Source organism: Homarus americanus, unplaced genomic scaffold (assembly GCF_018991925.1).
Source record: "Homarus americanus isolate GMGI-L3 unplaced genomic scaffold, GMGI_Hamer_2.0 scaffold54443, whole genome shotgun sequence".
Classification (NCBI taxonomy): domain Eukaryota; kingdom Metazoa; phylum Arthropoda; class Malacostraca; order Decapoda; family Nephropidae; genus Homarus; species Homarus americanus.
Window position 1 is genome coordinate 5,897,021 of NW_024750852.1, and position 14,027 is coordinate 5,911,047.

Here is a 14,027-nt window from a genome sequence, read left to right on the forward strand (position 1 = left end):
AAATTCATCTCTGAAAGTTCACTCCGGCGTCACCCCACTGTCCTTGGGTGTATTAGTAAGTGAGGCGAGGTGTTTGCGTGCGTGTGTGTATGTGCACTTGAATGCACGCGCGCGCGAGTGTGTGTGTGTGTGTGTTACAATATAGGCAGTATTTACTTTTGTTATATCATATTTGAAATAATATTTGACACCAACTTTGTTCTTTACTATTTTAGATAAACACACACATGTACACACACACATACACACACATATACTGACTATTAGGATATGCTGGGTTAATTTTCATACAAGAAAATCTCATCACGACGAAGCTCAAGTTAACAGATCAGGGAGAACAGACACCAATTTCACCACGCACAGCCAGAACAGTAACTGGAGACTGTTTCAGGGAAATGTATGGAAACCATATCCCCGGATACGCTGTTGCTGGCGTCCGGGATGCCCAACCCCTCCACCTTCCCCGTCCTAGAGGCCACCTTCACCCTCAAAGAATCGCATAGGATCAACATTACCCCTCAGCTTATGGCTCAGGCGCTGCAGTACTCACTGAGTAGTGGGTAAGTTTGAGAGAGTGAGGCATTGGTTACCTCAACTGATATACACTTTGTGGAATTGTCATTTTATCATAGTCTACAGTTAATCCGCCAGTAACACCGTTTGTCGTATATATAAAATTTTGACCAATATATTTCATGGTCCCCCTGTAATCTGGACCTATGTTTAATCTTAGGTTCCCTCCCTTCGTGGCTCAACTAGAGGAGTTGACGGAGAAGATCCACGCGCCGCCTGATGTGTGTGAGAGGCAGGTGGTGGTGACGGTGGGGTCGGAACACGGCCTCTCCATGGCATGTGGCATGCTCATCAACCCTGGCGACGCCGTCTTGTTTCAGGAACCTACATATCCTGGTCTGCTGGCCCTGGTGAATCTCTCTCTCTTTCTGTATATTTGTCTCTGCCTGTCATCCTACCTTCCTTTGATGGTCTCTCTCTCTCTCTCTCTCTCTCTCTCTCTCTCTCTCTCTCTCTCTCTCTCTCTCCCCTCCTTGTCATTACAATGAACTATGGCAAAATGGCTCCCAGTTGTATCACAAACTTGTCTAAAAATTTAATTGATCCATTAATTCAGGTGAATTTCTTGTGCATGATTATGTTCATTGTTCCAAAATTGGCATGGCAGTAATATATTTTGGTTCATTAATACACTAGAACAGTCTACTGTACACACACACACTACTTTGCTGTCACTCGGAATCGAGTATGACGATCATCCAGTTAAAATTAAATGATATGAGTTATTAAGGATGTCACCTTCGTTGGTGAGTTCTGAGGTGACTAGAGAGGCCGATTCGGGACTGGCAGGGTCGTTCACAGATGTTGCACATGTGGAGGGCTACATCTATTGCGGGAGGGGCGGCGGCAGCGTCTTTCCGGCGTTGGCGATTGTCTGCCTCGGTTTGCAGTCGGGCTAACTAAAAAGTACTGACACCTTCTCGTATGGTCGATTTGACACTTTTTCAGGTTTGTCTTAAGACTATCCTTAAACCTTTTCAGTTGCCCGCCAGCATTACGTTTACTATTCGTTAGGTGACTGTAAAGTAACTGCTTTGGCAGTCTACTGTCGTCCATGCTGGTAATATGGCCAGTCAATGTAGTTGTTCATGGGTAATGGTAGCCTCGATGCTACTACAGTTGGTGTCAGCGAGAATACTGGCATGTGTTCTCTTGTCTTCCCAGCGAACTCAGAGGATGTATGTAACGTAGACTATGTTGGTGAAAGTTTTCGAGTGCCTTGAAATACCTCCTATATGTGACCCATGTCTCGCTGTCATATAGCAGGGTGGGGAGGACAACTGCACAATATATGTGCAACTTTGTAAATAATTTAATCTCCCTACACCTGAAGACACAGTTACGGAGTCTGCCAAAGGCTTGAGATGCACATCTGATCTAATGTTGAATCCCTTCATCGATATGCACGGCGATGGACAGGCGGGAGCCGAGATACTGAAAGTGGGTAGCATTAGAGAGGGTAGTAACGTTGGTGGCCGGTAATTTGACTCCGGTAATTTGACTCCCGGTAATTTGACTCCTGGTAATTTAACTCCCAGTCACTTTCACTCCCGGTAATTTCACCAACATTTAAAATATTGTGTTTATCTATTAAGACAATTATTAATGACGCAGGTTACGAGCTATTGCTCGTAAAAAGTCAAAGTTGTTCTCTGAATTAAAAACATTTATATAAAAACATCTATAAAAACGTTAGGTTAGGTTAGGTGCCATCTTCTGGATTTTTTAAATTCTAAAATTTAAGTGCTTGCTTAAACTAGATTTCAAAACTACTTAAATTAAATCCTTAATTTTTAACTAATTAAATCAAACTATATTTATGTTAAATTTCTTACCATTACTATTATAATTATTTATTGAAACAGGAGTGGATTATCCAACCTCTGGCAGCTACTGCAACCAGCCGTTCAGCACTTATAGAACACTAAAACATTTTAATTCTTGATTTTTTTAAGAAGTGTTTTAAATATTTTTTTTATAAATGTTTTTAATAAATGATTTAAATAATTTTTTTTAATGTTGGTGAAATTACCGGGAGTGAAATTGATTGGGAGTTAAATTACCGGAAGTAAAATTACCGGGGGTCAAATAACCGGAGTGAAATTACCGGGAGTGAAATTACCTAGAACCAGTAACGTTAAGCTGGATGGATGGTGGAGGTGTGACTGAACCAGGGGCAGGCTGAAAGAGAATCTGAGTCTTATGTACATTCACCCCAAGGCCGAAGTGTGCATACGCATCTGCGTAGGTGTTCAGGATCTCCTGTAGGTCGCATTCAGTGTGAATGACAAGGGTGAGGTCGTCTGCATACTGATGTGCAGTAATGGAAGCTGCCGACACTTTTGTACCTGCCTGGAGTCGTCTTATGCTGAAAAGACCCTTCATCTGGTACTCGATGTCCACCCCGCCGGCTAAATTGGCACTGGCACGAGTAAGGAAGGCAGCCAAGAAAATGGAAAAGAGAGTTGGTGCCATCACACATCTTTGTTTTACCCTCGTTTGGATGGGGAAGAACTCAGACTGGGTGCCATTGTGCAGGACACTGCCGTTCATGCCATCGTGGAGTTGCCTCACAATGGTGATGAATTTTGGTGGGCAGCCAAAACGGCTGAGGGTCCGCCAGAGGGCTTTCCTGTTGACAGAGTTGAAGGCCTTGGTTAGGTCAATAAAGGCCATGTACAGGTCACGACGCTGTTCTCTGCACTTTTTCTGTATCTGGCGGGCAGCAAAGATCATGTTAGTGGTGCCATGTGGTTTGTCTAAAGCCACATTGAGCTTCTGCAATCAGACATCTCCAAGTTGACGCAAAGCAAGGGTGTTCTCTTACCAATTCAAATGCATGAACACCCTGTGCGGAATTTAGGAATGCCTGAGTTTCTCCAGTAATATGACATAGAAAACGGAGGACTCAGATCTCCTGGAGCGGTTAGAGAACGAATGTTTCAACTGGGAGACTCAAAAGGTTTACAGGTTTTGTGGGCGTGGAGCGTAATATGAATTATTAGGTTTTAACAGACCAGCCATGTCATTATGACCATGACACGGTTGCCCAGTCAGGTTGGTTCTTTAGGCAGGCTATGTTTAGGGCACCTTTTCTAGCCCTCTCCCCATGTAGGCTGAGCAGAGTGGCTCCTCGAATGGGATGCTCAGTCGCACAGTCAGGGCCGGATTGCACTGCTGCCTATATCCCAGTGCAAATACGACCATTTTATCTGTGCCGCCCATGTGCAGAGTTGTGACTAAAGACTCCTGGCAGTCATCTCTGCCTGTCCCCGTCGCCACTCGTCCGTCGTCATACGACTTTTTGGGATAAAGGGGTTTTGATGATGAGGAGTATGATGAGCTGGATGATGTCTGCGCGTGAGTTGATTTATGTGGTGAGGCAGGAGCGCAGGCTGCAACCACACATCTTAGCTCTCCCTTTCCCTAAACCAGTGGTGCAAGTGTTGCAACGAGTGGGGAGAGGGAGATTTGCAATGGACTGCCGATAGCACACACACACACACACACACAGACACACACAGTATAGTGCCAATTTCGAACCCTTAGATGACCCATTCTGACACAAACTTGCCCTGCCAACAGCTAGACAATGTACAAGCTCATCTCATCCCTATAAGGTCTGACAGCCAGGGCGTGATTCCCTCCCTCCTCCGAGTTGCCTTGGACCAGTGTACTGACCGACGGGCCAAGGTGAGGCTGTGTGTGTGTGTGTGTGTAATAATAATAATAATGATAATAATAATAATAATAATAATAATAATAATAATAATAATAATAATAATAATAATAATAATAATAATAATAATAATAATAATAATAATAATTAACGGTTTATTGAAAAAGTTCAGCAAATTGAAGGCAAACTTTTTCGGAGTGAGAGTTGTGAACTCTTGGAACAATCTACCAGAAAGTGTTGCGACGGCACCGAGTGTGAGCTCTTTCAAGACCAGACTTGACCAACACTGGAGCAGGTTCAGGTACATTCAGGAGACGGTACACGCTCAGTACTTGCCAACAGTGCGTAACAGAGACGTGACCGATCGCCCAAGCGGCTAACGAGCCGATCAGTGGTGAAGAGGATAAAAGTAAAAGTAAAAAAGAAAATATAGAGGGTGATAATAAATGATTACCCTAAAAACAGTATGCTAGCATGCTTTAATTAGGGTAATAATTTATAGACACCCTGTACATTAGACGAAAATGACTTATTTCATATAAGGACATGGGGTAGTCGGGTCGTTTAACAAAAGCTTTCATTACTAAAAGGCGAAGGAACATGAATTGAACATACACATTATAGTTTACTGTTGATGGCCGGGGCTGGTCTCTTGCCCTACTGTGTGAGGTCACGTAGGTCACGTGGTGCAGTAACTTGACCGTCGATGTTGACATGAAAGACCTCCGGGGTGTTGTGGTGGTGGTGTGTGCGTGTGTGTGTGTGTGACCACTACCTGTGGGTGACATGGTTAATGCATTGTGTTGCAGTTTATCTACGTGAACCCGAGTGGCAGTAATCCAACAGGGGTGTTGATGAGGGAGGCCAGGCGAAGGGAGATATACAGCATTGCCAGCGAGTACGACCTTCTGATCCTTGAGGATGACCCCTACCACTATATACAGTTTATGGAGGTTAGTTAATATCTTGAACGACCAGATTATCCACGAGAACGACCATTACTAGAATTTTCATTCAGTTTATGATGGCTATTTTGTCAGAAACAATCCTTTCTACTTCATATAAATAAGAGAATTCAGTTTATCAAGAACGATTTAATCATCCTAGAGACCGAGCTTACCTACATCATGAGAGAATCCATAGATCAATTCACGGGGAGTCACACTTCGTAAAATACTCCAACTATTGAATAAAGTTTCACCTAAGAATTATATAATTTACTGAGTGACGGAGGTTTGTGTTTCCATGTGTGGGTGCCTTTACATTCGGGGTGCCTCCATGTGTGGGTGCTTAGTATGTGGGTGACCGTGTGGGTACCTCTACGTGTGAGTGTCTCTACGCGTTGGTGCCTTGTGTGTGGGTGTCTCCGACACAGGATGCCAAATCCACTGAACATTGCCCGTTAAATTATCTGTAAAAGAGAGAATGTGAAGCAGCATTGTGGCGAAGTAAGAAGTCAACTATATATCCCTGCCCGCAACTTGTTAGTGCGAACTTAACCCTCCAAATTGTACTTTAAGTGAAATTGAAAAATAAAAATAACTGGAAAATTATAAATTTGCACGAAAACTCTGTAAAGTATTTTCTTTTTTGATTGTTCTATCTTTCTATATTACAATCAATATAGAGTTCCATGGTTGTACTCTACTGAATCTTAACCCAAACCTTACCAAATCTTACCAGACGAAACCTTTACCTAGATCTTAAGACCATAATTTTAACCTAAACCTAAACCTTAGCTTTAATCGTAACTTTAACCTTAATCTTAACTTTAACCACGTTCTTGCTGTTGGAAAAGTCCAACATGAAAAATTTCGCTCTCTGGTTGTATTGTTGTTTCCACAATGCATTGCTGTCATTTTTCTCGCTCGGTGAGTGAATTCGTTGTTTGAGCCTAACAGATACACACAAGCAGATAAACAAAAATACTTCCAGTCTTGTTAGGTTTGGTTATATAGGTCAGTTAGGCGAGTACAGGCATGATTGGCAACCAATTTGAACCAAGAGGTAAACCACCTGTTGGTAGACCGAAGACAAAATGGTAAGATGAAATCTAGAGGATTGTCAAGAACCTAGCCTAACCTGACCAAAGACTTGGTTTACAGCTGTATTAAACTCACACAGGAAAATTCAGTATCAGTCAGGTCAAGAGAGGCGGGTCTTAGGATGACAAACCGCAGATTAAAATATAGACATCATGAACCACAACTCCTGCAGGAGGTGCCGCCCAGTTTTCTCAGCTTGGACACGGAGGGTCGGGTGCTGCGCTTCGACTCCTTCTCTAAGACTGTGGCTCCCGGCCTGCGGGTTGGCTATGTTACCGTACCCAAACCAATCGGTGAAAAGCTCGTCCTTGACATTTTGGACAATATCCTGCATGCATCTGTCCTCCCTCAGGTATGTGTGTGCAGTGCTCCTTTCTTAAAGAGAAGTGATCGTCTTCCCTTATCCTTGTCAGGCGCTTCTGATTTAATTGATATTGTAAAATATATCTACTTAAAGGGAGAGAGAGAGACCTTGTTGACCTCTTCATTTCCTTTCCCTCAGGTGATATTGCGTGAGGTGCTGAAGACGTGGGGTCACGAAGGGTACCTGCAACACATGAGGGCGGTGTGCGAGTTGTACCGGAGACAACGAGACATTATGGTGGAAGCGGTTGACAGACACCTTAATAGTAGGTTTCACTCAGCTCACTCATGACTCACCTTTGCTGTACTGTAACTTACTCATCATGCACTTATGACAACCTATGACACTCACAACTAAGTGGTGAAATGTGGACAGTACTCACAACCACACTCACATTAATCGCAACACTCACAACCACACTTCTGTCACTCACACCAACAACACACTATACAACATGCAACACTACACAATACACACACTTCACAACACACACCAACAACACACACAACGGAACACACAGACACACACACACCACAATATACAACTAAAGTTTCAGAGGGCCTTATGAAGGAGGTCAACTAAGATCACTCTATGTCCCAGTTAATAGCTACAGGATCTACGGTATATGGACTTTATCACGGTTAGGCAAACTGGATCTCTACCACCTGCTTCATTAACTCATTCTTTTCACACCCTTTGTAGAAGAATAGCCACACAGAATGCAGCTGATGTGATTGCTCTTTAAGCTTGATGTCAATCAGAAAAAAATACTACAAATTTTCCAATAAAGAATCATATACTGTATGGTGCATTTATCGAACATCTAATCAATAGATATAAGTCAATTTTATAAACTTGTTTAATGAAAATTTAACAGAAAAGTTTATCATTCTTTGTGTTACCTATACTGTAGTAGAATTTTTTCTCATATACTGATTTAAATCCGTGATTATTTTAGAAACTCATTTTATTTAAGTTAACCAACCCTGACGTAAGCTAACCTAACCACCACCCTCATCTGCAGACCTGTGTGAGTGGACGGTGCCAGACGGAGGATTCTACATCTGGCTCAAGGTACAGTAGGCACCTACGAGTTCGTCATCATTCATTTTTTAAGTATATTAAATTAACTCACTGCAGCTTGTTAATCAGTATAAACATGAGAGTTATGATCGTTGGAATAAAAAAACTTAAATTAGGCCAATCAATACTCTAGTTAATTTTTTTATTAATTAACATAAAAGATTTATTTATGTTAATCTGATGAAAAACAGTCATACGAAAATTCGGTATCAATAAGATTGTGAGAAGAAGGTGAATCAAGCAATTAAACTATTAGGTCTTATAAGAAGGTGCTTCCTCGTCTGGAGTACCGTCTGGTCCCCGAGATATGCTAGAGACTGCCAGTTGATTAAAAATGTCCAAAGGAGGGCCACCAGACTGGTGCCTGCACTTCGGCATCTCAGTTATCCAGAGAGATTAGAGCCTGCAAATGCCTAGCTTATACTACAGACGGGCAAGGGGTGACCTAATTAAGGTGCATAAACATCTCAGTCGAGCGTGCATACCTGGAGCTGGCGGAGGCACGCCCCACAATGGGTCACAGCTCAAGGTTGAATAAGCCGCAAGTCCAGAAAACTGTGAGGGCAAAGTTTTTCGGAGTGAGAATTGTGAACTCTTGGGACAATCTGCCAGAGAGATTTGTGACGGCACTGAGTGTGAGCCCATTCAAGGCCAGACTTGACGAACATTGGAGCAGGTTCAGGTACATTCAGGAGCCAGTTCATGTCCAGTCCTTGCTAACAGTGCGTAACAGAGACGTGACCGACAGCCCAAGCGGCTAACAAGCCGATCAGTGGTGAAGAGGATAAAAGTGAAAAAATAAAATAAAATAAAGATAAAACTGAAAATATGCATATTTATAGTTATTATCAGGTAGTGTGAGTAGAAGCATGATTAAATAATAGTTTCGTGAGGACTTCAGCCAAGGTTAAGGTTTAACAGGTCTAGTTGCACTGAGTCATTCTTTTATAATATAAGTCCAATATTTTGTATACAGGCACACACACTTTTTACTTTTACTTTTATCCTCTTCGCCACTAATCAGCTCGTTAGCCACTTGGGCGATCGGTCACGTCTGTTAGGCAACATTTTTATACGCAATTAATGCGTTCAGGTGTAGCAGAAGCAGGTGAGTAGTTGGTTGATTAATGACACATCCAAGTGAGTCGCAACACTTCTACAGGTTCTGGGGGTGAAAGATACGAAGACATTGGCGATGAAACGAGGACTAGAGAAAGGGGTGCTGGTGGTGCCTGGGGCGGGCTTCCTGGCGGATGGGAACCAGCCGTCTCCATACATCAGACTCGCCTATTCTGTGATCAACCCTGATAACATGGATAAAGTAAGAGAGAGGGAGAAGGAGATTTAGATGTAAAGACAATGAAGAGAAATTTAAATCAAGCAACAAAGCTAGTACTGTAGGTCTTATAAGAAGGTCGTTCAGATATCTGGAGTGATTATTCACAAACACGGGGTTGCGACCCCAAAAGATACATCATAGGGGGTCGCATAGAGCTCATGGGGTCGCTGGGCTCCCTTATACCTCATGGGGTCGTTGGAGTCATCTGGGTCCTGCAGCGGTCACTAGATTTTTTTTTTTTTATTCTAGGTGTCATTGGGTGCTGTCTCGTTAAGTCGGGACCATAAATTATGGTCAAGGGATTAATGCAGTTACTCTCCTTTTATCAGGTCAGACCAGTCCAGGTAAGGTTTGTCTTGATGACAGTTTTTGCAACAGAAGTTCCACACTCCTACCTTTGAACTGTTCTCAGCTCATTTCACTCTACTTCCCACGGATGCAGACATAAAATGGTAGCAGTTCTCAAGGATAGATTCACTGAGTTGCTTACCGAGTCTTTTGTTTCTGTTCAAGACGGATGTAAACAACGTAGCTCTTTTGTGCTGGAAATGGTAGAATTACAGGCTGACAATGAGGCAAGGGTGAATTTTAACATCTACGATGACAGAAAGTTTGGATTACTTTATCAAAAAGACACTCAGCAGTTAAAAATCGAGCCATCAAAGTTTTGGTACAATTTGGAACCACCTATGTCTGTGGGGCAACCTTCTCGTCAATGGTGTTTCTAACAAAAATATTACCATAACCAAACCATATATATTTTCAGATCATTTGATCACGTCACTATGTTCCTAAATTATCTAAATTCGAAGCATGGCAACATCATATTTACTTGTGAATTAGAAAAGGACGATATTCTACCATTCCTTGATATTAATAGCCACCGTCTTCATAATAGTTTCAAGACAGACCTTATACAGAAAACCAACATTCAAAGGTTTGAGTACAAAATTTTCATCATTCATTCCTCTTAATTACAAACGAAATCTAGGGCGTACTCTTACCGACAGAGCCTTTAATATATGTTCGAGCTATTTCCACCTGGACATTAAACTGAAATATATAAGGAACTACTATTTAACAATGGTGTCCCTAAGAGATTTATAGATACTCATATAGGCAAAACCCTTAATAGGATTTTTGGTCACACACAGCCTCAAATCCACACCGCTCCTAAACATTCTATATGTTTCACCATCCTGTACACAGGCCCACTCAGTTTCACCATTAGAACCAAACTTAAGATGCTTCTCAATGAATTCTATCCACAAATTTCTCTTACACTAGTCTTTAAAACCCAGAGTTCAATTAAAAATTAATTTAAAACTAAAGACACCATACCCACACACCTGCAATCCTCAGTTGTTTATCAATTTACGTGTGCGAGCTGTAGGGCAGCATATATAGGTAAAACAAAAAGACTTGATAACTCGCATCCATGAACACTTGGGCAGTTACGTCCGAAAAGGCCAGTTAATCACACAACCACCACATTCAGCTATCGGTAACCACGCCCACCAACATGACCAGTTGACCACCCGTTTTCGCAGTCTGATTTCTCAGTTCTTGGCAGGAGCAACTGTGAGACGGACCTCCTCATTATGGAAGCCTTGCATCAGTATAAAGTAAAGCCATCCATTTGTGATATGGCTTCCTGTGAAGTGTTGTGTTTTTCCCACTAAGGCTTGACTCAAGGAATACCCCCTGTATGTTTTAGGTTTTTCTGATTTTAGTTTTGTACGTAGGTCTCCCATCATTTTATTGGTTTTAAATTATAATGCTCTTTAAAAAAAATGCGGAAGGTAAATTCTAGAAGCGTTTCGTTTTTATTGTATATTACCTGTAATTTTTAAAACTTTGTGTCTGTTTTCTAGGCCCTGTTGATAGAAAATTATTTTCCGAAACGTTAGTAATTAAAGAAACCCAACCTAGTCAAGATGTTTGTGTTTTGCCTGGTTCTCTTAAAGAGTGAGGTGCTTCCCCGTCTAGAGTGCTGTTACCCCGTCTGGTCCTCGAGATATGCTTGAGACAGTCAGTTGAATAAAAATGTTCAAAGGAGGGCCACCAGACTGGTGCCTGTACTACGGCACCTCAGTTACCCGGAGAGATTAGAGCGCCTGCAACTGCCTAGCTTATACTATAGGCGGGTAAGGGATGACTTAATTGAAGTTTATAAACTTCTCGGAAGATACTACTCAGTCGAGTGTCCATACATGGAGCTGGCGGAAGCCTGCTCCACTAGAGGTTCAAGGTTGAAGAAACCACAAGTCCAAAATTGTGAGACAATTTTTTGGGAGTGAGAGTTATACACTCTTCGATTATTCTGCCAGAGACTCTGTTGTGACAGCACCAAGTGTGAACGTTTATAAGACCAGAATTGACCAACACTGGCGCAAGTGCAGATACATCATGGAGTCAGTACATGTCCAGTGCTTGCTATCAGTGCGTAATAGAGAAATAACCAACCGCCCAAGTGGTTAACGACCCAACCACTGGCGAAGAGGGTAAAAGTAAAAGTAAAAAAAAGAGAGGGTGACAAAGAGCCAGGAAGGAGGGAAACAGAAAGGGTTAACAGATATAGTGGGAGATGAGGTGTGGGGTGAAAGATAACAAATAATGATATCAAGTTATGACAATATTAATATTAGTATTACTGTATTATTGTTATTATTATTATTATTTTTATTATTATTATTATTATTATTATTATTATTATTATTATTATTATTATTATTATTATTATACATAATTATTGTTAGTTACTATTAGTAGCAGTAGATTTGTTATTGTTATTATAACTGTTATTAATATTACTGTATTATTATTTTTATTATTATTATTCCTATTATTATTGTATTTATTTAATAATAATCTTACTACAGTATTAATATTATTAATAATCATTATTATTATTAATTAATAATATTTTCATTATAATTACTATTAATATCATCAAGAATCATTATTATCAGTTATATTATTATTATTAATTACTATTACTGTACTTTCATTATTTACACATTACTGTCAATAACATTATAATCATTGCGACTCTTATTGTTGTTACCAGTACTTCTATTACAGTACTATCATTTTCCATCAAATTTCAAAGGTGTGAACTCGTGTCAAATTTATTTCCGCAGGCTATCAAACTCTTGGCTGAGGCGATCAGGGAAGAACAAGAGGAGTACAGATCTTGTAAGACATCAAGCACTTAAATCAGAAGAAAACCTATTATGTAAGTGCAGTTGTTACTGTCCATATATTTCAAGAATTCTATCCACATTACCTGTTCTGTATAAGAAAATCAGTTATTCCATCTGCAGTCATGTTGTGTTGCCTCTCTGTAACAAAGCGTGTCGTCATTTGGGTTCAAATTTTACAAGGGTAATTACAACGAGATAAGGGAGTAGATGAAGGGTATTCACTGGCCTGACTCAGAGATACAAAAACGCAAACACTACACTGAATATCATAGCCAGTAAAGTGAACTATTTGATTGACAAATATATACCCAAGACCAAACCCACTGTCTCCAGGAATACAAGGAGACTGTTACACATGAACCATGTGGCGGTCGACAAAGTTAAGAAAAAATCTCAGAAATTCAAGAGGTGGGTTACGACAAATGATTATGTAACGAGAGAAACTTCGTGTAGAAATATAGGTAGAATTTATAGTAGGAGGATTGTAAAGAGAAGAAAGTTGGTAGCGTGGCCGATTAGTTATTTAACCGTTAATATATTCTTAGGGGAAATTTTCTAAACAACACTTCTAAGTACAGTTATTTATTAGTTAACTGAATGGAATGAACACCTTAATCTCATTTTCATTACTGTAGGGTGGGTCAACTTACGTGAGTGTACACCTGCGCATCCAGTTACTACTATTTCTGTTGTTCTTCTCTGGGTTGTATGCTTTGGTCTGATAAACAATCATTACAAATTGCAGGACAGGAAGATATATGCCAGATCCAGGAACCAAGCAAAGTGCAGAAGGGCTGAGAAAGAATTGCAGAGGCCTATTGGAAACGAGGTCAAGTCAAACCCAAAGTCTTTTTACCGTTACACAAAATATAAATTAAAAAACAAGTGAGTGTATCGGATCTGAGGCTTAAAGATGGTAGTTACGCATACTCAGAAGAGGATAAAATTAAAGTATTATGTAAATTAATCCTCTAAATCATTAGTGTGTATTCCATAATTTCTACATTTTAAACTGACATCATCACTAGACTAAAAGTGATGTATTTTTTATCACTCCTTTTATAAGTCTAAGTCCCAGCAAACAAGATGTAGAATATCAAATTGTATATGCAGATGATGATGGAGTGTACAGTACACTGATGTTCGGGATGTGTAAATTTTCCAAGAGAATCTGTAAACAAGAATGGTGAGCCAGACCTTGAAGCATCCCATCAGCTGGACACTATTATGTATACCAGTCTACCAAACAAGGCTTCGCATCTTTACTGGGGGGTCTCGAAGAAGGCACTTTAAATGACCAGGGAGAAGGGTGTTGAAACTAATTGTATATACGCCTGTGAGTGACTAGCATCACGAAAAAACGGGTGGAAAAGCAAGGGTAAATTGGTATCCCCAAAAATACTGTACATAAAATACTATAAATTTCCCTAGGCAAGGACATGCAATTTTGAGACAGGAGTGAACGGGCTATGTTCCGTAAGAATATGCAAGTTATTCCAAGCATTCACAAAGGCGTGTACACTCCCCGATAATTCAGAATAGGCTGCAATAAGGTTAGGGTTTATTGTTTAATTCTTAAGTTAGTAAAATGCATTATTCAAGAGGAGACAGGTTTTTTGCTGAATAAAACCATGTTTTATAAAATCCTCAACAACTTTACATATTTGGACGAGCTATTTTGCGACGAAGTGAGCGTGGCTTGAATTGCTTATAGAATACATGACTACTGTATAGTCTT

At 40.6% G+C, this 14,027-nt stretch overlaps 1 protein-coding gene across 1 annotated transcript; it reads left to right on the top strand.

Moving 5' to 3' along the window:
* The first annotated feature begins 441 nt into the window (after positions 1 to 441).
* On the top strand, positions 442 to 12,487 carry LOC121854433 (kynurenine/alpha-aminoadipate aminotransferase, mitochondrial-like). Its single transcript, XM_042349105.1, has 9 exons — positions 442 to 560; positions 734 to 923; positions 4,159 to 4,266; positions 5,062 to 5,205; positions 6,377 to 6,649; positions 6,800 to 6,926; positions 7,686 to 7,735; positions 8,907 to 9,065; positions 12,227 to 12,487. Exons 1-9 carry the CDS (start codon positions 442 to 444, stop codon positions 12,299 to 12,301), a joined length of 1,245 nt encoding a protein of 414 aa, XP_042205039.1. The 3' UTR covers positions 12,302 to 12,487.
* Positions 12,488 to 14,027: the final 1,540 nt, after the last annotated feature.